The following is a 27,102-nucleotide window of genomic DNA, read 5'->3' as shown; positions in this document are numbered from 1 at the left end:
GGCCCCAGGGGGCCCCACACAGAGAACACTCCACAGAGTAACTCAGGTCAGTCCGGCCACCACTGTCCTGGGGCTCGCTCCACTCTAGGGTCACCGTGGTGTCGTTGATCTGGGTGACGATGCTACGCGGGGCAGAGGGGGGTCCTGGAGGACAGAGGGGGAAAGGAGAGGGTCACACACCACCTCATCAGGCAATCAGCAATCACAAATATTTAATCAGACAAAAGTACCAAGACATTTTCCATTTGAAGGCACTTTACTGTCCCGATGTGCCATATTACTGTTCCTCTGTTTCAGATTTGCATTGTCAATTAAATCACTTGCATGCTATTTGTCATGTTCCAGATACATTTCCAGCTAGCGTTTGGAGGAGCCACCAGGGAAGAGAGGCTGAGGGGCACAGCAGGAAACAACATTGTGATGCAGAATTGAATTGGTGCTCCAATTACACACGTCTACATTTCAATGATAATGATCAGCAGTTGAAGATTGTAGTAGGGGGATTGTGATTGCTGCCAGCCAAGTGGAACACAATTGCAATGCCACTCAGCCAGTGTGAATTAGTTCCTGCTCCTGCTAAGGAAACTGTGCCTTGTCATTGAGCCTGTGGCTAGGCCATTTACTGCTTCTGTGAGAGTAGTGCTTAGTAATATCAGCCACAATGCTCTCTGAGAGGTTGGGGTGGCCACAAATAGGAGGCAGTTGTGTACCATCACAAAGGCCTACTGTTATTTAGCTTTCATTTACATCAACATCTAGGGATGAGGAGAGAAAGGGGCCTGTGATTAGTCAAAACATCTGGAGTGATAAAATAAATCAACTGTCTGACTTAATTAGGGACAACTGTAATTAAACCTGTGATTTAATAGGCTAGCAGAGTCTACAGGGAATTCTGTTTTGTCCTCTACTGGTTTCAGTCTTCAGACGAGTTTCAGACTGCTGTTTGTTGCGAACTCTTTTCATGGCCATTCTGAGTGAGTTTGCCCAATTCATCTCCCGAGTGGCGAAGTGGTCTAAGGCACTGCATCGCAGTGCTCGCTGTGCCACTAGAGATCCTGGTTCGAATCCAGGCTCTGTCGTAGCCGGCCGCAACCGGGAGACCCATGGGGCGGCGCACAATTGGCCCAGCGTCGTCCAGGGTAGGGGAGGGAATGGCTGGCAGGGATGTAGCTCAGTTGGTAGAGCATGGCGTTTGCAATGCCAGGGTTGTGGGTTCGATTCCCACGGGGGGCCAGTATGAAAAAAAAAATGTATGCACTCACTAACTGTAAGTCGCTCTGGATAAGAGCGTCTGCTAAATGACGTAAATGTAAATGTAAATTCAAAATGCCTCCAATTCACACGTGGCTGAATTGAAATTCCTGAATCCACACAGAGGTGTCACTCACGACCATCAATGCTTCCCTTCCTGGGAGTGACATCCAGGCTCCGCCCCGGCCCGCTCTACACCCGCTACAAAGGAGCTGCATCTCAATACGCTCAGCTCTGGGACAAAGGCCACAGAGCAGGTGAGAGGGGCTGAGCACAACAACACCAGAAAAGAGAAATAGAAGAGGAGCGAGCGACAACAAAGGAGGGAGGGCAACAAGAGAAACACAAGTTGAAAGTGAAAGAAAAGAACACAGAGTATCAGGGGAGAGTAAATAGAGGGTAGAGTATGTATGTAATGCACAGGAGGTTGGTGGCACCTCAGTTGGGGAGGACAGGCTCACGGTAACGGCTGGAGCGGCATGAATGGAATGGTATCAAATACATCAAACACATAGTTTCCATGTGGTTGATGCCATTCCATTTGCTCCGTTCCAGCCATTATTATGAGCCGTCCTCCCCTCAGCAGCCACCACTGATGTAATAATGTGTGTACTTACTGGTGCAGGGCGTGTCTGGGGTGTCAGAGTCAGCGCGGAGGTATCCTGGACGACACTGACACACAGGTGAGCCCGTCACCACAGCATGGCTAAACCCTGGACAGGCCTGGCACTGCCCCCCCGAGCCGGACCTAAACTGACCCACAGGACAGGCTGAGAGGAAGAGGGAGAGCGAGAGGCGAGAAGGAAAGTTAGCATGGCCCTGAACATCGCCACCAACCGCAGCATCAGAAACCATCACCGCAGGCAGCATAGCGTCCTATCATAGCGTGTCGGTTGGGAGCCAAAAAGCATATTCAAAAAAGACAAACAGTACCGGAACACTCATTAATCACTGCCAAGATACATAAACGCAAAGAAATGGATGTGAATGTGCTCTCCTCTCCTTTGATCCCTCATTCACACGGACACCCGGCTTCAGTGTAAACAGCCCATAAATCAAACTTGCTCCCTGACACACCGGGCTCATTCAGCGAGGGGGATCCGGCACAGCAAGTGTGTGCGTGTGTGTGTTATTGCAATATCTGCTCTGTTCACTTTCTGTTTAAATAAACGTCTACAGAAATTAATCAAATACATAACTGGGCATCATATGTATTCATTTGTGGATTTTGAAAGTGAAATTTTAGCTACGTGAGCCCCTGTAAAGTACTGGGTAATAATAACAGACTCCTAAAGCATTAGTAATAACACCCACTCAGTATGAACACTAACCAAATGTTGAACCACATCACATCACATACAGTTGATGTCGGAAGTTTACATACACTTAGGTAAAAAAAAAACTCGTTTTTCAACCACTCCACAAATGTCTTGTTAACGAACTATAGTTTTGGCAAGTCGGTTAGCGCATCTACTTTGTGCATGACACAAGTCATTTTTCCAACAATTGTTTACAGACAGATTATTTCACTTATAATTCACTGTATCACAATTCCAGTGGGTCAGAAGTTTACATACACTAAGTTGACTGTGCCTTTAAACAGCTTGGAAAATTCCAGAAAATGATGTCATGGCTTTAGAAGCTTCTGATAGGCTAATTGACATCATTTGAGTCAATTGGAGGTGTACCTGTGGATGTATTTCAAGGCCTACCTTCAAACTCAGTGCCTCTTTGCTTGACATCATGGGAAAATCTAAAGAAATCAGCCAAGACCTCCTTGGGAGCAATTTCCAAACGCCTGAAGGTACCACATTCATTTGTACAAACAATAGTACGCAAGTATAAACACCATGGGACCACGCAGCCGTCATACCGCTCAGGAAGGAGACGCGTTCTGTCTCCTAGAGATTAACGTACTTTGATGCGAAAACAGCAAAGGACCTTGTGAAGATGCTGGAGGAAACAGGTACAAAAGTATCTATATCCACAGTAAAATGAGTCCTATATCGACATAACCTGAAAGGCCGCTCAGCAAGGAAGAAGCCACTGCTCCAAAACCGCCATAAAAAAAGCCAGACTACGGTTTGCAACTGCACATGGGGACAAAGATCTTACTTTTTGGAGAAATGTCCTCTGGTCTGATGAAACAAAAATAGAACTGTTTGGCCATAATGACCATCGTTATGTTTGGAGGAAAAAGGGGGTTGCTTGCAAGCCGAAGAACACCATCCCAACCATGAAGCACAGGGGTGGCAGCATCATGCTGTGGGGGTGCTTTGCTGCAGGAGGGACTGGTGCACTTCACAAAATAGATGGCATCATGAGGAAGGAAAATTATGTGGATATATTGAAGCAACATCTCAAGACATCAGTCAGGAAGTTAAAGCTTGGTCGCAAATGGGTCTTCCAAATGGACAATGACCCCAAGCATACTTCCAAAGTTGTGGCAAAATGGCTTATGGACAACAAAGTCAAGGTATTGGAGTGGCCATCACAAAGCCCTGACCTCAATCCTATAGAAAATTTGTGGGCAGAACTGAAAAAGCGTGTGTGAGCAAGGAGGCCTACAAACCTGACTCAGTTACTCTAGCTCTGTCAGGAGGACTGTGCCAAAATTCACCCAACTTATTGTGGGAAGCTCGTGGAAGGCTACCCAAAATGTTTGACCCAAGTTAAACAATTTAAAGGCAATGCTACCAAATACTAATTGAGTGCATGTAAACTTCTGACCCACTGGGAATGTGATGAAAGAAATAAAAGCTGAAATAAATAATTCTCTCTACTATTATTCTGACATTTCACATCCTTAACATAAAGTGGTGATCCTAACTGACCTAAGACAGGAAATGTTTACTAGGATTAAATGTCAGGAATTGTGAAAAACTAATTTTAAATGTATTTGGCTAAGGTGAATGTAAACTTCCGACTTCAACTGTACATACACCATCCATGGATAAAGACTTCTAACAAACTGCTGTTGCTCTACTTAGGAAAATTACTGCAGTTTTAGTTGTTATCTACTAATTGTATTTCTTCATGAGGGACAATAAAGTTGGGTTATATTGTACTGTATTTTATTGTATCGAATAACATGGTTATGCAAATCATCAGCAGTTAGTTAGAGCTACAGTTTTGGTTGTTATTTCTCTTGTACAGTGTCTATGTTTAATGGGTAGTTCAGTGTTTCTGAGAGAAAATCTGCAATTTTAAAGCTCATTTCCTGCATTTCTACACATTTTGCCATGGCTTATGCCGTGTTCTTATGCTATCTGAGTGACTCAAACAAACGTTATTGTCACGCCCTGGCTCTGGGGACTCTAGTATGTTGAGCCAGGGTGTGAGTTTTCATTTGTTTTTCGTTCTAGTTTTGTAGTTCTATGTTGGCCAGTGTGGTTCTCAATCAGAGGCAACGTGTATCAGCTGTTGCTTGTTGTCTCTGATTGGGATCCATACTTAAGCAGCCAGTTTTCCCACAGTGTTTGTGGGATCTTGTTCCTGTGTAGGTTTGTGTTTTGCACCTTTGGACGTCACGTATCGATTTGTTGTTTTTGTTCGTGTAATCATTATTTAATAAAAATGTTCACCTTCCACGCTGCGCCTTGGTCCTCTATATCCGACGATCGTGACAGTTATAACAAAATCAATTGGGCCCCATGCCATGACATTTAAAAAATGTTAGATTCTCTCTGACTGTCTAGTTTTTATAGATGATTATTCGTTTTCAAAGATGATCTTATAAAAAAATATATAGCTTCTTTATATTTTCTACATACTTATATCTGTTTTTAGTCATTTCAGATTACACTGACAATGTTTTACCATCCCGAAAATATATATATATTTTTAAAACAACCATATACATTATATTTCTTGGAGTGGCGGCAAAGTTTTAGCAGCGGCGGCCCGCCACTGCCAAATTAATATAGGGGAAACACTGTTTACAGGATTAATACAAAGCCAGGTTGTCTAACAGTGGAGGATTTTCCGACTCCCTGGAGCCGAGTTATCATTAACCAAATAGAGAGGCTAAACAGTTAAGGTGTTAACTCTGCCAGGCAGGAAGCTACATAAAAGCCCCGCGTCAACCTAATCGCTGAATAAGATGACATCATTACAATTCAAGTGGCCCTGGCTTTCTTTCCCAGACAGTATAAATAGGCTTTCTCTTTGTTATCCGTGTACACGATATAACTTTCACCCTGTCTCTCTCTCTCTTTCTCTCTACCTCTTTCTCTATTGTGTGTGAAGTGGGCCTTTGTATAGTAACACATGTATCAGAGAAGTACATGCGTTAAAAACAGGTGCAAACAGGTACCGAACACAACACAAAAGTATCTCCAAAGAATCACAAATGAATCCTTACAGCGATACTGCATAGTCTCTACAATACATCTTAAGAAAAGGCTTTGACAGAAGGTGGAGCTGCTCTGAGGGTCATAGATTCCCCTAACAGACACAACCTCAGTGACCAGAGGCCAGGGAGCATCGAAGCCACCCAGAGACAGAAACAGAGGCAGAGAGAGACAGAGACAGAAACAGAAAAAAGAGGGAGAGAGAGACAGAGACAGAGAGAGACAGAGAAAGAGGGAGAGAGAGACAGAGAGAGAGAAAGAGGGAGAGAGAGACAGAAACAGAAAAAAGAGGGAGAGAGAGAAAGAGGGAGAGAGAGACAGAGACAGAGAAAGAGGGAGAGAGAGACAGAGACAGAGAAAGAGGGAGAGAGAGACAGAGAGAGACAGAGAAAGAGGGAGAGAGAGACAGAGACAGAGAAAGAGGGAGAGAGAGACAGAGAGAGACAGAGAAAGAGGGAGAGAGAGACAGAGACAGAGACAGAGAAAGAGGGAGAGAGAGACAGAGACAGAGAAAGAGGGAGAGAGAGACAGAGACAGAGAAAGAGAGAGACAGAGACAGACAGAGAAAGAGGGAGAGAGAGACAGAGACAGAGACAGAGAGAGACAGAGAGAGAGGGAGAGAGAGACAGAGACAGAGAAAGAGGGAGAGAGAGACAGAGATAAGGCATCAGAGTGCTGTTCATAAATACCCTCTAACTGGCTGGCTGCTGGTGGGATGAGAAAGCGGTTTATAGCTAACAGATAGGCTCCAACCGGGCCACTTAAAGAGCTTTATGGCCTATCCCCCCCCTGACGGCACACTCTCCATACATCAACCCACACACATTGCCTTTAACGACACGCTTTCCTCTTTGGTGGAGAGGGATGCAAAATAAGAGTACAACCTCGTACATTAAAACGAGAAGACAGCAACAAAAGTTAGTTAAACACTGTCTGCTAAATGATATACTTGGCTGTGTGGTTATGCTAATGTTAATGTTAATGTGCTACTGAGGCAGTAGCATGTGGGAGAGACAAAGTGAGAGAGAGAAGAAGAGAGAGTGTGTTCCCTTTCTCCTTAAAGCACAGTGTGGAATGTGACCCTATTGTGACCTTCCTTTTACATTTCTCCAGGGGGGAGTGGGAGACAGGGGTGGAGGCCTGTTTCACACACACTCACACACACATACACAGACACTCTCACACACACACACACACACACTGAAAGAATGAAATAAGAGCACAGCAATTAGCTAGACAGAGGCAACCCACCGCCTGTGGCATTGTGTCTGTGTGATGGTGTGTACATGAGGAAGAGAAGTGTCCTGCGCTGTGTGTTAGCTTGTGTTAGCTTGGCAGAGATGTATTATTGCTTTTACGTGCTATTGTCCAACATTTTAAGTCATCTGCAATGCTGTGGTGTGCCTGTAATGACCTGCTGAGTGAGGCTGTTTTGGCTCAAGAGCAACTCCCTGTCAGAGCAGCAAAATACTGTATCTAACCACTGAAATGGAGGAGGAAAGAACCTTTACATGACATTTTAGCCATATAGCGGACACTCTTATCCAGAGTGACTTACAGTAGTGAGTCACACATTTTCATACTTTTTTTTCTTCTAACAAGAGGAATGAGTAAATCATTTGGCTTTTCGTTACACAGTATCAGCATTTCTGTCCATCTGTCTCTCTCCACCTGTGTCTGTGTACATGGATAATTTGACTCATTAGGAGAGTTGTACATCCGCAGAGAGAATACTCCCTGCTTCTCTCTCTGTTGTCAGGTTGGCTTTGATGTACCGGAAGATTCTTTACCTTTCTTTAATCTCCCTCCTCTTTTTCCCTCCTTTCTCTCTTTCCCTTCCTCCTCTCTTCTCCTCTCTTCCCCTCCCTCCATTCTTGGCTGATTCACTGGGTCTGTCTGACAGCCAGTCCTGACATGTCCTAAGCGCCACCCTCAGCCGCCCAGCCCTGTGACACCACCCTCACCTCTCACCTCTGACCTCTGCACCTCCCTCAGTCCCCCAGGCTTTAACCTGCCCCACCACAACACTCCCTGTTAATACTGATTCTGTAAGCCTCTTCTCTTTTGTTCCCCGCTCTCCAACCCCCACCCGGCCACTTCTCCATTCTTTCATTGTTTAGGCCTCAACTCTGTGTATGTGTGAGAGACTGCGTGTGTGAAAGGACAGACAGAATAGATTCCCACCTAAACTGATGAGACGGCATACTCCCCTTGTCTTTCACCCCCCCCCCCCCCCCCCCCCCCCCCCCCCCCCTCCACTCCTCACCTCTCCCCTTCCTCTCACCTGAGCAGTGGGTGTGTCCATCAGCAGGCTCGTATCCGGGCAGACAAGCCACAGGAGGTAGTGGGCTGGCCCACCCATTGGCCATCCTCGCCGCAGAAGAGTTTGGGTGGGCGTGGTCGGGGCCCCTGCTGGGCAGCGTTGTCCACACACACCCCCCTGGGCCTCCTGTACCAGGGTGCGGGGCACGGTCTCAGGGAAGGAGGACAGGGAGCTGGCAAGGGCAGGACACTTCTTAAAGAACACCCTGACAGACAGCAGGGCCATGCAGGCTCCCTGGGCCTGGAAGGCCAGGTAGAAGCCCCTCTTAGACAGAGGCCCCAGCCGCAGGGTCTTCACATTGAACTTACGCTCCCCACCCTTCCTCAGTAGGAAGTCTGCTGCCACTGTGTCCACCTACAGGATGACAGGAGGGAGAGGCAGACGGTCAACACAAACACAGGAAGTAATGTCTCTACATGGTATCCAACATCCCAACAGCCTACTTGAAGAGCTCACATTCCAGTGGGTTCCATCCATAATGGGTGTACATGTATATCTGTATATGTCAGTGTGTGTACAGCAGCTGGAACCGAAATTGAACAGAACCATAATTGTTTTCGTTCCGTTCCACTTTACCAACCAGCAAAATAAAGTTCTGAACCGGTTCGAGACCCAAAAAAGTAGTTTTATATTCCGTTCTGTTCCGTTTTATTTAGCTCGACATCAAATTACTTCACCAATAAGTGTGGATAGAGCAGCTTGGTATGGGAGTGGGTAAGCAATTTAATCTGTATAGGAAAGCCGTTAAGAGCAAATTGTATTTTGCCGTACCAGATTGGTTTAATCATAATGGAAAGACACACACACTGTGCTGCCAGTCACAATGTAGGGCGTGAGAATCAACTGACAAGTTGCGGGTGAGGAGAGAGCGAGAGAGGATGGGGGAAGCTTGCCTTGAAGCGCTGGGCATCTTGTTATGACATGCCTGATCTGAATTAGGCCCACATAATTACATCTACGGAGGAGCGGCTTCTATGGAGTAACATTGAATGTCTTTGAACTTCCAAGTTTGTTTAACGTTGGACCAGAGCTAACAAGCTTGTGTTTGCAGAGCAGCACTAGAATTAAAAAGTTAATAAATCCAATGTGAAACGTGATAACTATAGTATCCTTAACTAGCATTGAACAAGTTAATCCATTCTTTTAAACATCTCTCCCTAATTTCTGAATCATGCTTGTAACATTGTCAGTAGGCTACAGTAACCTATGCTTTAGAGGGGAGGGGCAGGTATCCTACACACACAAACCCACCGGCAAAGATTTCCAGCTGGCAGGCAGGCAGACGCTGGAATACGTTTCTGAATGACAGAGTGCAGGCTTTGCATAGGCGCTTTGTTTGCGATTTTTGTGGGACTGGAAAAAAATAACGTTATTAACCGGTTCCCATGCTTTTAAAAACAGTATTTCTGTTCCGGAACAGTATAGATCACTTTCGTTTCTGGTTCGGGTTCTGTTCTTCAAATAATGTAGTTATTTTCCGGTTTTCGGTTCTGTTCCCTTAACCGGTTCCAACCCTTGGTGTGTATACTTGGTGTAGGAGTTCTTAATCCAGAAGGGATGTGCTGCTGAGTGTTGATGTGTGTGTGTATACAATAGCTGTGTACCTTAGTATAGGGGTTCTCCATCCATGATGGGTGTGTAGGTGTAGCCTCGTCAGAGTCGGCCTGGTAGTAGTAGAGGTTGAAGGTCTCCTTGCAGCTGCGGTGGTGTGTGACCCTGGACGAACACTCGATCATGGTGAAGCGCAGCTCCACGTACACCTGGGACGCTCCCCGCCGTTGAATCAGCCCGCTGCGCAGCCAATGACTGGACGAGCCGTCCGTCTGGCAGATCTGATAGGTCCTCACACTGTTGTTCTCCTCGTCCAGACCACTCACCTCCTCCCACTGAGACAGGGGGCGGGAGTAGAGGAGGAAATATGTTTAGATAGCAAGCCCATCAATGAAACATTGTTATACAGTGGGTATACAGGGTGTAAACTTATGAGGAATAAAGTGAGTTCAAAAGTAGGAGGATGGACCTATTTCTACAGAGAGAGAGAGAGAGATATAAAGAGAGAGAGAGAGAGAGAGAGAGAGAGAGAGAGAGAGAGAGAGAGAGAGAGAGAGAGAGAGAGAGAGAGAGAGAGAGAAAGAGAGAGAGAAAGAGAGAGCGAGAGAGAGAAAGAAAGAGAGAGAGAGAGAGAGAGAGAGAGAGAGAGATAAAGTTTGGGGGTCAGTTTACGCACCAGAGGGTTGTCACGGGAGTAGATGGTCCATCTGAGATCTGACGTCTCGGTCTTAGTGTTCATCAGAACCTCTGTGAAGACAGACATGAGAAATGTTAGGACACATCCTGCAGGGGAGGACACTTCACACACTTCAACAGCCGTCACAGAGATATACAGATATAACACTTTCACAGTGCTCACCGTGTTCAATTGATAGAGGCAGTAGAACTGTGTCATTCAACTAGCTATAGCTAAATGCTGTGCTTCAATGTAAAGAGAGAGAGGTGGTTGATTATATAGTCACTACAGAGAGAGGGAGCAACTGAGTTCTGAGCCGAATAGTCCCTGCTCCCTTCCTCTCTTTTTGGCTCTGTTCCCCTACACCCCTTTCCCTCCCACCCTCCCTCTCCTCCATGTTTGTGGTCAGTGTCCAATACAAGTCTGTCCTGAGGCCTCCCCGCTTGTTTCTAGATAAAGAATAACCTGCTGAGAAACCCCTCTATCCTCAGGGGGAGAGGGGGACATAGGTACTAGCTGTGGGAACAAGGGGATATTCAAAATTGATATACACAACACAATAGACACATGAATGCACGCAAACAAGCTCACTCTCATGTAGTCACAGTGCGCACACAAATACACACACTTGTCTTGCGCATACACCTACGGCACAACAACACCCCTCCAGCCGTGATTAAAAATGAATAGATTTTGTGTAATCTCCTGATGTGTAGGCAGACTGCCAGGTCCCTAACAGCCAGAACAGTTCTGCTATGATTGAGTAATTCAACATGGACTGGGGCCGGAACTGGAACAATGCAGAAATGTCACAGGCAAGCGGAGCTGAAATTATTTCTTTTCCTGCGAAAATGCCTCTTCCTCCAGACGTCCCTCAGTAGATTGGCTCTCTACTGTATTGTGGGCCGCCCATGACTTATTGATGGAATGAGGTTTCCTTCCATCAGAAGCCCAGTGGTGTGTTTTAGAGTCTGTCCGCCCCTAAGGGGTTTCCTTGCAGGGGTCCTTCTAAGGGGTCAGGCTGTCTGCAGGTAAGATGGTCACATGACCATCCCCGGCTGTGCCCACATCATCTCCCCACTACCAGTCTTCCTTTGATCTATTTATACACCCCCTCAGTGCACAAATACTAATTCTCTTTCTTCTATCTTCAGTTGCTTCTCTCTCTCACCCCACCCTCCCTCTGTCTCGTAAGGGAATTACTTTTATCTTAGTGCACTCTACTCTCTGGCACAGTCTGCTTTTGTAAAGATAGAATGAAAGTTTTCTATCACTTGTGTGTTTTCTGGGTCAGCTGTGTTCAGAACAGAGCAGCACCATGCCATCAATAATTCTGATATTGATGGCATATGAAACCTACAGGTTTGACAGATTGTCATTACACTGAGGCACATTTGATATAATGCGCCCTTTAACAGTCTCCCCTCCCTGTCTCTGACAAGCGAAACACTTCTCTCTCTCTCTCTATCCATATCACTCACTCTCTCCATCTCCATTGACAGTCCCTGAGAGCCCTGACATCTCCCTCCCTCTCTCTCTCTCTCTCTCTCGCTCTCCCTCCGTATCTTTACCACTCTCTCTTCTCCCATCCTTCCCTGGTACTAGCAGGCTGCAGAGGGCTGATAAGCACAGTCCAGAATTAAGAAATCAACACCCAGGGGGCAAGGAGAGAGGGAGATGAGGGGTTAAGGGGGAACAGGAGTGGAAAAAGTGTAAATCCAATGGAGGAATGGGAAGGCATGGTGGTGAGGTGGAAATGGAGGGTTGAAGAAAACACGATCTCACCCGGTGTTTCCCCAGTGTGTGTTCTGCCTCAAGTTCACAGGAAACCAAATTACACACCGTCTTCATGGTGGTAACTGGTGTGACACTATAAAATGGAGTCGCGCGCACACACAACCACACACACTGTGCCATTCCTCACCTGCTCCTACTGATGTCCTATGATGATCACTCATAAGGAGCAGCGGAAACACAACTGTCAGCCCCCTCCTGGCACAGCCGGTTCCGCCAGCCGTGCGAGTATGAGGTGAGTGTGTGTGTAATCAGTGTTTATCACTGCTCTATCATTATGTTTTATGAGACAGGATGCACGTGTGGGCCTTAGTGTTTTTACCCTGGGTGTACCAAACATTAGGAACACCTGCTCTTTCCATGACATAGACTGACCAGGTCAAAGCTATGATCCCTTATTGATGTAATTTGTTAAATCCACTTCAATCAGTGTAGATGAATGGGAGGAGACAGGTTAAACGATTTTTAAGCCTTGAGACAATTGAGACATGGATTGTGTATGTGTGCTATTCAGAGGGTGAATGGGCAAGACAAAATACTTAAGTGCCTTTGAACGGGGTATGGTAGTAGGTGCCAGGCGCACCGGTTTGAGTGTATCAAGAACTACAACACTGCTGGGGTTTTCACGCCCAACAGTTTCACGTGTGTCTCAAGAATGGTCCAACACCCAAAGGACATCCAGCTAACTTGACACAACTGTGGGAAGCATTGGAGTCAACATGGGCCAGCATCCCTGTGGAACGCTCTCGACACCTTGTAGAGTCCATGCCCAGACGAATTGAGGCTGTTCTGAGGGAAGGTGTCCTAATGTTTGGTTTACTCAGTGTATATGCATGTACAGACATGCAGTACACTCATAGAAAAAAAGGTGCTATCTAGAACCTTAAAGGGTTCTTCGGCTGTCCCCATAGGAGAACCCTTTGAAGTAGCGCTGTCCACGACAAAAAAAAGATCTTAGTCGACCGAGAGTTGTCTGTTCTTTCGACCAATCGATGGTCAAAATATAATTTTATTTTTCCATGTATAGACACACCCTATGTTTGAATAAAATAAACTATACAGTATGTAGGCTCCTGAGCTTGTCTGATGCTTTAAGCACTGCGATTAAAAAAGAAGACACACAAATTACTAAAGAGGAAACAAGAGATCAATTTAGCCTAACCAGAAGAAAAAAACCTGTTTCCGACCCTCCTACTCCCGCTGCTGCTGGCCTTTGCAGATTCTGCCATTACGCTCCTAAAGTTGCCAGTAATAGGCTACACCAGCGGTTGGCAACCTTTTCTATTTGGAGTGCCAAGTTATCCCATCATTTCTATCCCATCATTTCTACTCATCTGCATGCCAGTTGTGATTTTCATATGCACATTTTCATGGAACAGTTTCATTTCATTTATAATAAAGTCTTCATTCCTCAAAATCAATGTAGTTAATCAAAATTATATATAAATAAAAATGATACAAATCTAAAAGTAACTTCTACTGCCATTGCCAATATGTAAAAATAGCATACATAAACCAACAAATAAAAACATTGCTGCCTGCAGGTAGAAAATATCCTGATAAAAAGAAATATCCTATAAATCACATTGGCCACGCATGGCCTGTCTGCAAGAAACTTGAAACTTTGTATCAAGTATTAACTTGGTCCAGCCCGATCGTGCTAGCAAACTTGCAACATTGTATAAAATATTCTGGGCCCTCAGTTTCCCGCACCAGTGAGCTCCAGACAGACAGACACAGCTGTAGACTATATGCGCAAGGGATAAGAAGTAATCAGGTAGGCCTATTTTATGACGTTTCCACCGGATCAGAGCATTACATTTTTCCCCCCTTTCATGGTGACTGGTTATCGAAAGGGAGAGAGCTGGAAAGATTTTTCAAATAGGCTACATTGAGGAACTATTGTCATTCCCAATTGATGTAAAAACAGACTTTGTTTACTTGCTGTTTGAGGCGAAGGAAAAATTACTTTGAGAAGCTAAACAGTGATGGTAAGTTAAGACAATCAGAAATATTATCAGATCCCCAAATTGGCATATTTATAAGCCTACATTTGCACGCAGGCCAGGTAGTCTAGGCCTAGTTCTATGTGTAATCAGGTGCGTGTCCTTACTCAAGATTGACAGGAGCGCTCTAAACAAAAGACAATTAATACATTGATGAATCACAAGTGTAGCCTAGGTTGTGCGCTCTGCAAACAACGTGTCCACTCCTACAATGACAACGGCAAGACTGTAATAATAATAATATATTGAATGCATTAATGACCGTAATCAAACAAACATTGTAGATTAGAAATGATGGGAATTAAAGGTAAATGTACTGCAGGTGATACTGGTGTTCCACCCCCGCGGCCTCCGCAATGGACTAGTCCACCGAGACAGGCGTGAATCAGACAGGTGTCTCGTGTGCCATAACATTGTTTTATATATATTTGCCACTGCTCGACTAAAAAAATCTCGGCCGACCAACAGCCTATCGACCAAACAATCAACGAGTCGACTAAAATGGGGTCAGCCCTACTTTGAAGAACCGTTTTTGGTTGCAGGTAGAACCCTTTTGGGTTCCATGTAGAACCCTTTCTACAGAGGGTTCTACATGGAACCCAAAAGGGTTTTACCTGGAACCAAAAACGGTTCTCCTATGGGGACAGCCAAAGAACCCTTTTGAAAAGTTTTTTTTATCTAAGAGTGTACAGCCCATCCAACAGTAAATGGAGGTTATCATTGAGATGGGGCTGACTGAACACACACGCTACACACACAATCACACACACACACACACACACACACACACACACACACACACACACACACACACACACACACACACACACACACACACACACAGGCAGGTCCCCTGCCTAAGAGTGTTCCCTGTTAGCTGGAGACGTCCTTAATCCTGGCTTTCCACCACCCCAGAGAGCAGTAAAGACTCTGGGCAGGGCTCTCTCTCCAGGGTCTGGCTGTCCAATAGAGGCTAGAGAATCCCTGTCCCCGTAGGCTCCAACCCCATCCACTCCACATAGCAGGTGAATAAACCCAAATGCCTCCGCTCTTAAAATAAGTGACCTTGAATATGATAGCATGACTCCATCGATCAGAGTTGGAACACAAACCCTATCTTTAATTACAGACCGACTTCTTCACTTTCTTCACTACCTCTCCGCTACTTGCCCTTCCGCTCTCTTGCTTTCTCTCCCTCTATTTCCTCTCCAGTGGCTCTGGAGTGTGATAGGGAAATTATAGGCCTGTGAGCCTTCACCCTGCATCGACTACAATTAGACCCTCGCTTTAATTAAGGAAACTCAGAGTGCCAATTACCCCCTACACGCCTAGAGAGAGGGAGAGATAGAGAGAGGGAGAGATAGAGAAGGGAAGAGGAAGAGCGAAAGGGGGAGGGTAGCTGAGAAGGAGAGGGAGAGAACAGAGTTTCAGGTTAGGGTAGGATGGAAGAACATGCTGAGAGGAGAGAGGGAAAGAGCAAGAAAAACAGAGGGAGAGCGCTCAGGAGAGTGGGGAGAAGGGTGGGGAGAAGAGTGGGGAGAAGAGTGGGGAGAAGGGTGGGGAAAAGAGTGGGGAGAAGAGTGGGGAGAAGGGTGGGGAGAAGAGTGGGAGAAGGGTGAGGAGAAGGGTTGGGAGAAGAGTGGGGAGAAGGGTGGGGAGAAGGGTGGGGAGAAGAGTGGGGAGAAGAGTGGGGAGAAGGGTGGGGAGAAGGGTGGGGAGAAGAGTGGGGAGAAGAGTGGGGAGAAGGGTGGGGAGAAGAGTGGGGAGAAGGGTGGGGAGAAGAGTGGGGAGAAGGGTGGGGAGAAGAGTGGGGAGAAGGGTGGGGAGAAGAGTGGGGAGAAGGGTGGGGAGAAGAGTGGGGAGAAGGGTGGGGAGAAGAGTGGGGAGAAGGGTGGGGAGAAGGGTGGGCGGGAGAGTGTTGGACAGGGCTGACCTGGGTTAAGGAGTCATGGGACAGCTGGGAGGGAGAGAGAGATAGAAACAGATGAAGGGAGAAAGGGAGTGATGAAAAAAGACGAGTGGAGCTTATCAGGGCATTTTGCCCCTAAGACACCGCCTTCCACTATTCATGCGCATGAGTGTGTGTGTTTGTGCAGAACAGCAGTTCTTAAAGTGTGTGTGTTTGTGTGTTTGACATGGAGTTGAGCCTGTGAGATTAGGTCTCCCCCTCTCCTCTAATCCCACTCCCCTCCTCCCTGTTTCCTGCTTCTCTCCTGGTCTGGAGGGAGCTGAGGAGTGATGGACTGGCCACTGACATCCTCACACTGCAGTCAGCAGGCCTACTAGAGCAAGAGGCCCTCTGAGGAAACATTACACTTCACTCTCTGCTCTTATAATAAGGGCCCCGAATGATAGCGCATGGACCTGCGTGAGTGTTTACATGTAGCCTGTGTGTGTTTGAGAGAGAGGTACATCTATATCACTGAGTGTACAAAACATTAAGAACACCTTTCCATGACATAGACTGACCAGGTGAATCCAGGTGAAAGCTATGATCCCTTATTGATGTCATCTGTTAAATCTCTTCAATCAGTGTAGATGAAGAGGAGGAGACAGGTTAAAGAAGGATTTTTAAGCCTTGAGACATTTACATTTACATTTTAGTCATTTTGCAGACCCTCTTATCCAGAGCGACTTACAGTTCGTGAGTGCATACATTTTGAGACATGGATTGTGTATATGTGCCTTTCAGAGGGTGAATGGGCAAGACAAAAGATTTACAGTTGAAGTTGGAAGTTTACATACATCTTAGCCAAATACATTTAAACTCAGTTTTTCACAATTCCTGACATTTAATCCTAGCAAAAATTCCCTGTCTTAGGTCAGTTAGGACCACCACTTTATTTTAAGAATGTGAAATGTCAGAATAATAGTAGAGAGAATGATTTATTTCAGCTTTTATTTATTTCATCACATTCCCAGTGGGTCAGAAGTTTACATACACTCAATTAGTATTTGGTAGCATTGCCTTTAAATTGTTTAACTTGAGTCAAACGTTTTGGGTAGCCTTCCACAAGCTTCCCACAATAAGTTGGGTGAATTTTGGCCCATTCCTCCTGACAGAGCTGGTGTAACTGAGTCAGGTTTGTAGGCCTCCTTGCTCGCACACGCTTTTTCAGATCTACCCACACATTTTCTATAGGATTGAGGTCAGGGCTTTGTGATGGCCACTCCAATACCTTGACTTGTCCTTAAGCCATTTTGCCACAACTTTGGAAGTATGCTTGGGGTCATTGTCCATTTGGAAGACCCATTTGCGACCAAGCTTTAACTTCCTGACTGATGTCTTGAGATGTTGCTTCAATATATCCACATAATTTTCCTTCCTCATGATGCCATCTATTTTGTGAAGTGGACCAGTCCCTCCTGCAGCAAAGCCCCCCCACAGCATGATGCTGCCACCCCCGTGCTTCACGGTTGGGACGGTGTTCTTCGGCTTGCAAGCCCCCCCCCTTTTCCTCCAAACATAACGATGGTCATTATGGCCAAACAGTTCTACTTTTGTTTCATCAGACCAGAGGACATTTCTCCAAAAAGTACGATCTTTGTCCCCATGTGCAGTTGCAAACCGTAGTCTGGCTTTTTTATGGCGGTTTTGGAGCAGTGGCTTCTTCCTTGCTGAGCGGCCTTTCAGGTTATGTCAATATAGGACTTGTTTTACTGTGGATATAGATACTTTTGTACCTGTTTCCTCCAGCATCTTCACAAGGTCCTTTGCTGTTGTTCTGGGATTGATTTGCACTTTTCGCACCAAAGTACGTTCATCTCTAGGAGACAGAACGCGTCTCCTTCCTGAGCGGTATGACGGCTGCGTGGTCCCATGGTGTTTATACTTGCGTACTATTGTTTGTACAGATGAACGTGGTACCTTCAGGCGCTTGGAAATTGCTCCCAAGAATGAACCAGACTTGTGGAGGTCTACAATTTTTTGTCTGAGGTCTTGGCTGATTTCTTTTGATCTTCCCATGATGTTAAGCAAAGAGGCACGGAGTTTGAAGGTAGGCCTTGAAATACATCCACAGGTACACCTCCAATTGACTCAAATGATGTCAATTAGCCTATCAGAAGCTTCTAAAGCCATGACATCATTTTCTGGAATTTTCCAAGCTGTTTAAAGGCACAGTCAACTTAGCGTAAATGTCCTAACCGACTTGGCAAAACTATACTTTGTTAACAAGAAATTTGTGGAGTGGTTGAAAAACGACTTTTAATGACTCCAACCTAAGTGTATGTAAACTTCCGACTTCAACTGTAAGTGCCTTTAACCGGGTATGGTAGTAGGTGCCAGGCGCACCAGTTTGAGTGTGTCAAGAACTACAACGCTGCTGGGTTTTTCACACTCAAGAGTTTCCCATGTGTATCAAGAATGGTCCACCACCCAAAGGACATCCAGCCAACTTGACACAACTGTGGGAAGCACTGGTGTCAACACGGCCCAGCATCCCTGTCGAACGCTTTCGACACCTTGTAAAGTCCATGCCCCGACAAATTGAGGCTGTTCTGAGGGCAAAAGGGGATGCAACTCAATACTAGGAAGGTGTTCCTAATGTTGTGTACACTCAGTGTATATACTGTATATATATATATATATATATATATATATAGAGAGAGAGAGAGAGAGAGAGAGAGAGAGAGAGAGAGAGAGAGAGAGAGAGGAGTGAGGAAAGAAAGTGAGAATGAGGGTGTTAATGTTTGAGAGAGAGAGAGAGAGAGAGAGAGAGAGAGAGAGAGAGGAGTGAGGAAAGAAAGTGAGAATGAGGGTGTTAATGTTTGACTCCTAGTTTGATATGCTCCTCTTCAGGGATGCATGCCAAACAGGCTGGCCCAGGCCAGGCAGGCAGATACTAGTGTCCCTGTGCTCTCCTTCCCTCCCAGGACACAACCTGATCCAATGACTGTTGGGAGAAGGCTACTGGCTATTAGAACTGGACAGGGTCACTCTATGTGTGGGTATGTGTGTGGGTGTGCAGCCAGAGTTGAATAACACAGCTGGGAACCAAAACGGCTGACCATAGCAGTGGGGATTAAGTGTATTAAACCTACCCTCCGAGTCTGGTATTCATTTTGGCTCAGAAATGTGCAGGCTGTTTTGGGTAAAGTTCTAATATTGTGGCTGAAATTCCCGTGCCACAGCAGAACATATTGAAGTTGAAACAGCAGCATTTCCACACAACAGACTGCGGTAGTTGTCTCCAGAACATTTCTGTCACATTGCAGCTAGCTAATTGCGGAGATTGTTCAGCAGTAGACAGTAGTAATGTTCTGGGTTTGTTTCTCCCTGGTTTGATTTTTCTTTAGCTAATCTCACACCAAAGGGGTGATCTGAAAGAGTTCCGTTGACTTCCCACATCTCCCTCCCTGGCTAACAAAAGACACTGAGCTATGGGTGAGATTAAACTCCATAAAAGCCTAATTAAGAAGAGCTGGAGTGGAACAAAAAACTCTGAGTCCTCCCTCCATCCCCTCACCCCCCTCCCTTTGAGAGAAAGAGAGAACCACAGTGGAACAGCTTGTTACAAGATCAAGTAACCTCACCGATTATTGAGGGGAAAACAATGGTACAGTTAGTTGGCATGGGTTTGATCGGCATCTTAATTAAACCAATGTGTGTGTCACTGTGTGTTTAGAACAGAAGGTTTAGGATTAAGTCAACCTCAAATCAAAGGGAGTTGTGTTTCTGTTTAATTACTGATAGGGACTCAATGGTAACAAGTGTGACGGAGATAACTCATTATGTTTATAAGGATTTATAAAGAGTTTATAAAGTGTTGAAAAAAATGTGTTGAATGAAACATACACTTTGGCTCTGGAACAGGTCAGTTTTTCAAAGTGGGCATAATCTCCATGCACTTTTAGCATGTTTACTGTCTGTTTTGTTTAGTGGTTCTTTCTATCTTTCTGATTCTGTCGTTCAACCCACTTCTCTCTCCCCATCCCAGGACTCAAGTCGCATCCTTATAATTATCTCTGGACACAAAATGTGTTTGCATGCATCTCCATGTCAGTCACACTGGGAGAGTCTCCCGCCCACTAAACACTGGGAAAAATACCAAACAAAAGGTCAGCTCTCTCACACACACTTCTACAGACGCACTCAAATATGCTCTGACGCAAAGGTACACGCATCGACTGCAGAAAATAATACGACCAACATTTACTGTCAGGGCTCTCTAACGTCTGCCTTCTTTACCATATCGAGCTTCGGGGTCCCCATTGGTTACAGAATATTATTACAAACTGTATTACAACTGTATATAGTCCTTTTTACATAAACCATGCAGATACACCACACACGCGCAAACACACACAGGGTCTCAGTGACTAATCCACAGTGGGAGGTGGACAGCTTGAAGCTGGGGGACAGTCAGTCTGAATGGTAGAACAGACTCAGGCTACAAAAACCATCCAAAGATCGGCACATCCAAGCCCAGATACAAGAGAATACTCGCCCTGCATGGGTCTTCTCTTTCATTCTGATACATCACACATCCCTCTCTTTCTCTCTTTCAGCAGCCAAGGAAAGCCAAACACATTGAGGGGTACAGCTCAAAATCTTCCTCCCACTGTTCTTTCCTCTTAAAAGCTTAAGACACAAACCCCTTTGGAACAGATTTCCCAAAGAGGGAAATAAGACAGAGATATATTGTATGATGATGGATGAAATGGTGAAACTAGTGTGAACATGTAGTGTCCTCTCTTTGTCTGAGTAGCTGTGTGGTGGGACTGGAAGCCTGCTGCCTGCCTGCAGAGCTCAGTGTTGTTACTGTATTTAGGACAGGTATTCTGGGGCTCAGGGGAATCACAGCAAGTATACAGGCATGGGAAGTCCCTTGGCCTCACAGCCAGGTGCTTCTGATTATCACCTACTGCACACACACACTAAACACAGACACACACCCTCTCACTTTCTGTCAGCCTCTTTCTAATTTCTACTTGACTTGATAGCAGTCTCTCCCTCTCACCCTCTGGCATAAATGACCTTCTCCATAAGTGTCATTCTCAGTCCTTGTCTTTTTTGATAGGCTGTGGCCTCATTCCCTGTCCTCTGCTGCCTGTCCCCTCTCTAGTCGTCCCCATTGTGTCCCCTCTCACAGTGAGTGGCGTGTGGGTGGAGGTGCAGAGGAGAGCACTTGGGTCGCCTGCCCCGCCTTTTGCCAGTCTGTCAGTGTGTCACTGACATTGATGCATGGACTGGGGGGCTGGTGGTGGTGGACTGGGGGGCTGGTGGTGGTGGACTGGGGGGCTGGTGGTGGTGGACTGGGGGGCTGGTGGTGGTGGACTGGGGGGCTTTTTCTATCACACCATCTACCCGGACTACCGTCCACCTGTCATATTTCCATATGCATCGCATCTCATTTGTGACTAAAATAGTCTTGATAACCAACCCAGACCCACTCAGAAACCCATCTGTCTAGGCCGAGGCCAGTCTGCGGAGGCAACTTCATCAGGCCACTCAAGAGAGAGAGCGAGAAAGAAAAAGTGTTGCTGGAGAGTAGAGGCCGATTGGCCTGTAGATTACAGCTGCATGACTCGGATGCCTGTTTAACTCTTCAAGGGGCTAATCGTGGGATTAAGCCACAGAGGATGATGGGCTGGGGGTGTCAGTGAGGGGGGAGGATTGCTTTAAATGCAAATCCCTTTTTATAAAAATCGGTTCCATTTAATAGGATTTCTGGGAAGAAATCCGCATTTCCGCGGCAGGGGAGACAGTGGTAAGTCCAGACTGCACTGCCTCGCTCACACAGCAGAGAGAGAGTCAACGGAAAGAGTTACAAAATAAAAGAGTGCAGGGGAGGGAGGCGAGGCCCTAACTCTTTCACCTAGGACTCGGGCTCCCGAGTGGCGCAGCGGTCTAAGGCACTGCATCTCAGTGTTTGAGGCGTCACTACAGACCCCCTGGTTTAATTCCAGGCTGTATCACAACCAGCCGTGATTGGGAGTCCCATAGGGCGGCGCACAATTTGCCCAGCATCGTCCGGGTTTGGCCGGTGTAGGCCGTCATTGTAAATAAGAATTTGTTCTTAACTGACTTGCCTAGTTAAATAAAGGTAAATAAATAGGACCTCTTGCATTCTGAATAAAAACATAATTTTAGCATTTGCTGGTTTTAGACAATGGGCTTATGGGTTGTGAAGCAGAATGTCACTCATCATGGCACTCTATCCAAGGTATGAGAAAGAGTGAGGGAGAGAGAGAAAGAAAGAGTGAGGGAGAGAGAAAAAGAGTGAGGGAGAGAGAGAGAAAAGAGGAGGAGAAAATGAGAAGGCAACAGAGAGAGGATGAGCCTTTAGATTGGTGTCTTTTGGGGGGTTAGTTAATCTTGGAGGCTGATTGTGAAGGCTCACTGGCTCACTCGGGTGGAAGTCTATTTTTTCTTCAAACTTTTTCCGACAAAGACCACTAAATATCTGATATACGATATGCACAGGGATCAGCCTTTGTTTAATCATTCACACACACACACACACACACACACACACACACACACACACACACACACACACACACACACACACTGTCTAATCTCAGAGGGTTTGGGGCCCTTTTGAGGATTTTACCCTGTGGACAGAATCCAATCTACCCCCCACGGACACCAAGCTTAACTTGGCCAAATTAATCATCACCAGCATTGCCCTTTTTAATACCTTCACAGTCCTGCAGTGACCACATGGAAGTAACACTTCAAAAATCATCAAATGCCATGTGAATATTATTCAAAAAGTAAATAAGATCTTTAAGTGGAGTTTTAAAAGATAAGGGAGAGGTCATATTCAATAGATTAGCCTAACTCCCAGCACACTGTTTCTCTTTCTTCTCTGTTGTGAGTTGAAAAGGGAATTAGGGAACAGATGTTGGAGGTGGGTTCATGACATGAAAACGATACAGTGTAGGAAGTGAAGCAGGCCTACAGAGTATCGTTACAGGCCAGGATGTAGAGTGAATCGTAATAGTTCAGATACTTATTGAGGACAAGACCTCTAAAATGAGCTTAATTTAAATTAATCAACTAATACACACAACAACAACAACAATAATATATGCACGCATGACTGTAAGTCGCTTTGGATAAAAGCGTCTGCTAAATGGCGTATTATTATTATTATTATTATAAAACATAATCATGAATTGATTTTGGCGTTACTGTGGCTAAATACAGTGACGTTGTAGTAGGCATACCCAACTAATCCCTTCAAGTCTCCTGTTATACCATAGCCGTGCTCGGGTGTTATCGATGCCTGTCAAACAGCACCATGTTAATTGTTTGTAGATAGCAGGGACCAGGTGTCTCCATTTCAGCATGTAATGTGGAACTAATCCGAGCCATGCCATTCAGGATTGATTGGTAGTGAAACACCACAGAAATGGTCTGGGTGGATGCGGTCCAAAAGTATGTGGACATCCCTTCAAATTAGTGGATTCGGGTATTTCAGCCACACCCGTTGCTGACAGGTGTATAAAATCGAGCACGCAGCCATGCAATCTCCATAGACAAACATTGGCAGTAGAATGGCCCTTACTGAAGAGCTCAGTGACTTTCAATGTCGCACCGTCAATTTCACCTTGCAAGAGCTGCCTGATCAACTGTAAGTGCTGTTATTATGAAGTGGTAGGCCACACAAGCTCACAGAACGGGAAAGCCGAGTGCTGAAGCCCGCAGCGCGTAACAATCGCCTGTTCTCGGTTGCAACACTCACTACCGAGTTCCAAACTGCCTCTGGAAGCAACGTCAGCACAAGAACTGTTCGTTGGGAGCTTGAAATGGGTTTCCATGGCCGAGCAGCCGCAAACAATCCTAAGATCACCACGCACAATGCCAAATGTCGGCTTAAAGCTAGCCGCCATTGGAATCTGGAGCAGTGGAAACGCCTTCTCTGGAGTGATGAATCATGCTTCACCATCTGGCAGTCTGACGGACAAATCTGGGTTTGGTGGACGCCAAGAGAACGCTACCTGCCCCAATGCATAGTGCCAACTGTAAAGTTTGGTGGAGGAGGAATAACGGTCTGAGGCTGTTTTTCATGGTTCGGGCTAGGCTCCTTAATTCCAGTGAAGGGAAATCTTAACGCTACAGCATACAAAGACATTCTAGACGATTCTGTGCTTCCAACTTTGTGGCAACAATTTGGGGAAGGCCCTTTCCTGTTTCAGCATGACAATGCCCCTGTGCACAAAGTGAGGTCCATACAGAAATGGTGTGTCGAGATTGGTGTGGAAGAACTTGACTGGCCTGCACAAAGCCCTGACCTCAACCCCATCGAACACCTTTGGGGTGAATTGGAACCGCGACTTCGAGCCAGGCCTAATCACTTAACATCAGTGCCAGACCTCACTAATGCTCTTCTGGCTGAATGGAAGCAAGTCACCGCAGCAATGTTCCAACATCTAGTGGAAAGCCTTCCCAGAAGAGTGGAGGATGTTATAGCAGCAAAAGGGGGACCAACTCCATATTAATGCCCATGATTTTGGAAGGAGATGTTTGACGAGCAGGTGTCCACATACTTTTAGCCATGTAGTGTATGGATCCACGCAGACCATTTCTGTGGTGTTCCACACCTTTCCAGAACACACGCTCCCATACATACACACACAGCTAATTCATTATCACCTTTCTATCTTAAATGAATCCAGGTATTTAGGTTGTTTTGGACTGTTTTTAAAATGCCTATATAAAGATACTTACATAGGCTCTTGAAGTGAAAAGTTCATCTTCATTAACGGGGAAAAGTCTCACTCAGAATTTAATTGCAATAGTAAGATATGGGAGGGTGATGATTCTCTATACAAAGACAACATACTATACTGTAAACATAGTTAATGCAGGAGTGTATGATTGATTAACCATCACGATGATTGTCAACTAGCATGTTACATTGCTATGTGCGGCTGTTACAATGTAACGGTGCTGTTGTTACAATGTAACATGTGATGCAATTACAATGTAACCACAATCTGAAGGCAAAAGGGGCCTTAATTATATTTTCCAATAACCTATTATTAGGTAGCCTAATAACCCCACTGTACATTTTTCGTCGAGAATAAGCATGATGACAGCACATGAAACATCCTTGTTGTACTTGAGAACATTGTACAGGAGGTAATCCAACCTACCTTCCTCTGCTGTCGACAGAAGCACACATTCCAGCAGGACCAGCCAAAGTGGGGCACTGCGCCTGGATAGGAAATCCATAATGGCATACAGATTATCCGTAATATAAACGAACTCCTTCGGTTGTGTGGGTCAAAAAAAGTGTAACTGGTAATTTAGTGGCACGGTCAGCTGGACCGTGTACCCATTGGCCGCAACACTGACCACATCTGACACGGACCACAGTTCAAACACCAGTTTCACTAGGAATGAGTAATAAAAAAAAATGTGGTCACAACATTACAAGGAAAACCTTGCTTTGACGGACGATTGCAAGTCAATATCTCATGGAATAAGTCGATAAAAATAGTCGACCACCAGTTTCTTTAAAAATCTAGTATAGACAATCAAATATGAACTTTCATATTAGGAAAAACGTTCCTTTATAGTGCTATAGCATATTGTATATCTTGGCTATACAATTATATAGCAAAGTTGTCCTCTGTCATATTCGAAAAGGGGACGCATGTATGTGAAACTTATCGTATCCTTGGGATGTATTCGGTCCACTCTTTGTCCTCTCAATTCGATGCCTAGACTCCGCAATTAAGGCACTTGAAAATCCCCTCAATTGTCAACATGAACGAAAACAATGTTACTGCTGTGTTTTGTTCGTTTCGGTAGCCTATTTTGTTTCCAAACGACCAGAACAAGAATTGTATGTTTTTTTGTTTTTTATCCTCCTAAAAGATCTAGTCGATGGGGTCGGGAACAACTGCGTGTCTCGTTACCACTGCCTTCATGTTTCCAATGATGTAGAATGGTTTACAAATTTAATACTTTAAAGAAAAACGTTAAGAGAAATTACGCTCAGGGAAAATAAACAAAAAACAAAAAGTTATGCACTTATTCCCCCGTCCACTCGTAGTCGTCTCACCGGGGATGTTTCACCACACACAATCACCGTCGAATACACTAACCTCCACTGACTGCATACGCCCCGCCTTCACGCACACAGTTTCGGCCAACCATAGGTCAATTTGAGCTGTCAGTCAAATAGGAATACGAAAATCAATGTATGTTTTCACTCGACCCCATTTTTGTGATATTTTTGCAATCTTGTATTTCATGGGGAAGAGCTGTTTCTTCCTTTTTGTTTCTGTAGCCTAAATACCGGGAGTGATATTGCTCACACCAAAGTGTTATCATGTTTAATTCATGATACACAAATTGAAATAGCCTACATGTTTTTGGGATGTGGAGATCATATTACAATGTTCTCTTTTATTGGGATGTGGAGATCATATTACAATGTTCTCTTTTATGGTCTTTAGTTTCATCCCAGTCTGCTCTGCAAGCATATAAGATATGTAGGCTACTTACTACAATATCTATGGAGAAGAAACCAGCAGACTGTCTGGTTTCATGTCACCTCATTGCAGGGTCGCAGGGACCCGCTTTGGGATTGGCCTGTTATTTCCTCGACAGTGACTTCATGAAAGTTAAGGAGCGGTTTGTCCTTTTCTTATGTAAATGATCTGAAAGACTGGTGGAAAACAATTAGTAGCAGTGAAAGACTGTCACTCGGCTGAGAACAAGAAAGCTTTGAGAATAAAAAATAATGCTTATTATGATATACAGTATATTTTATAATGATATTCTATGATATACCTATATTATGGTATAGTCTGCAGGTCAGAAAACGGACATTTCTGGTGTTAGATCTAAGTGATTTTTTATTCATTTATTCAGGGTGTGTGACTTGCAATGGCCTACAAATCTTTTTCACACCACACATTTAGCGCATACTATGCTCACATCAAGTAAGCATTTCCACTCGAGACATTAGGCGACTTAAAACTCCTTGTCCTACACAGAAACTGCTGTAACGTAAGTTTATGTAGCCTACCTAGCTAAATGCGATAATCAGCTTATAATAATAAGGGAATTATAATCAATGGTGTTGAATTTAGCTATTTGCACAGAAACCACACTTTGACCCACACACTTATATGTCACACATACAGAATATGAGCAGTATGCATACGAAGACACAACCAATA

The 27,102-nt window shown here is 45.2% G+C and overlaps 1 protein-coding gene across 1 annotated transcript in view; it reads right to left on the bottom strand.

The window, feature by feature from the left end:
- LOC311142885 (ephrin type-B receptor 4a-like) overlaps positions 1–25,141 on the bottom strand; it is a gene marked incomplete at its 5' end in the record, with an annotated part of 32,577 nt that extends 7,436 nt beyond the window's left edge. Inside the window, 8 exon segments of the mRNA XM_084178598.1 lie at positions 1–144; positions 1,869–2,021; positions 7,888–7,933; positions 7,935–8,042; positions 8,044–8,280; positions 9,531–9,812; positions 10,154–10,224; positions 25,063–25,141. The exon segment at positions 1–144 is cut by the window's left edge and continues 192 nt beyond it. Coding sequence (XP_084034724.1) covers positions 1–144; positions 1,869–2,021; positions 7,888–7,933; positions 7,935–8,042; positions 8,044–8,280; positions 9,531–9,812; positions 10,154–10,224; positions 25,063–25,141 — 1,120 coding nt within the window.
- Positions 25,142–27,102: the final 1,961 nt, after the last annotated feature.

This window comes from Coregonus lavaretus, assembly GCF_964263955.1.
Source record: "Coregonus lavaretus genome assembly, chromosome: 15".
NCBI lineage: Eukaryota > Metazoa > Chordata > Actinopteri > Salmoniformes > Salmonidae > Coregonus > Coregonus lavaretus.
The sequence above is the reverse complement of the archived record's forward strand: the minus strand, read 5'-3'. Positions and strand labels throughout refer to the sequence as shown.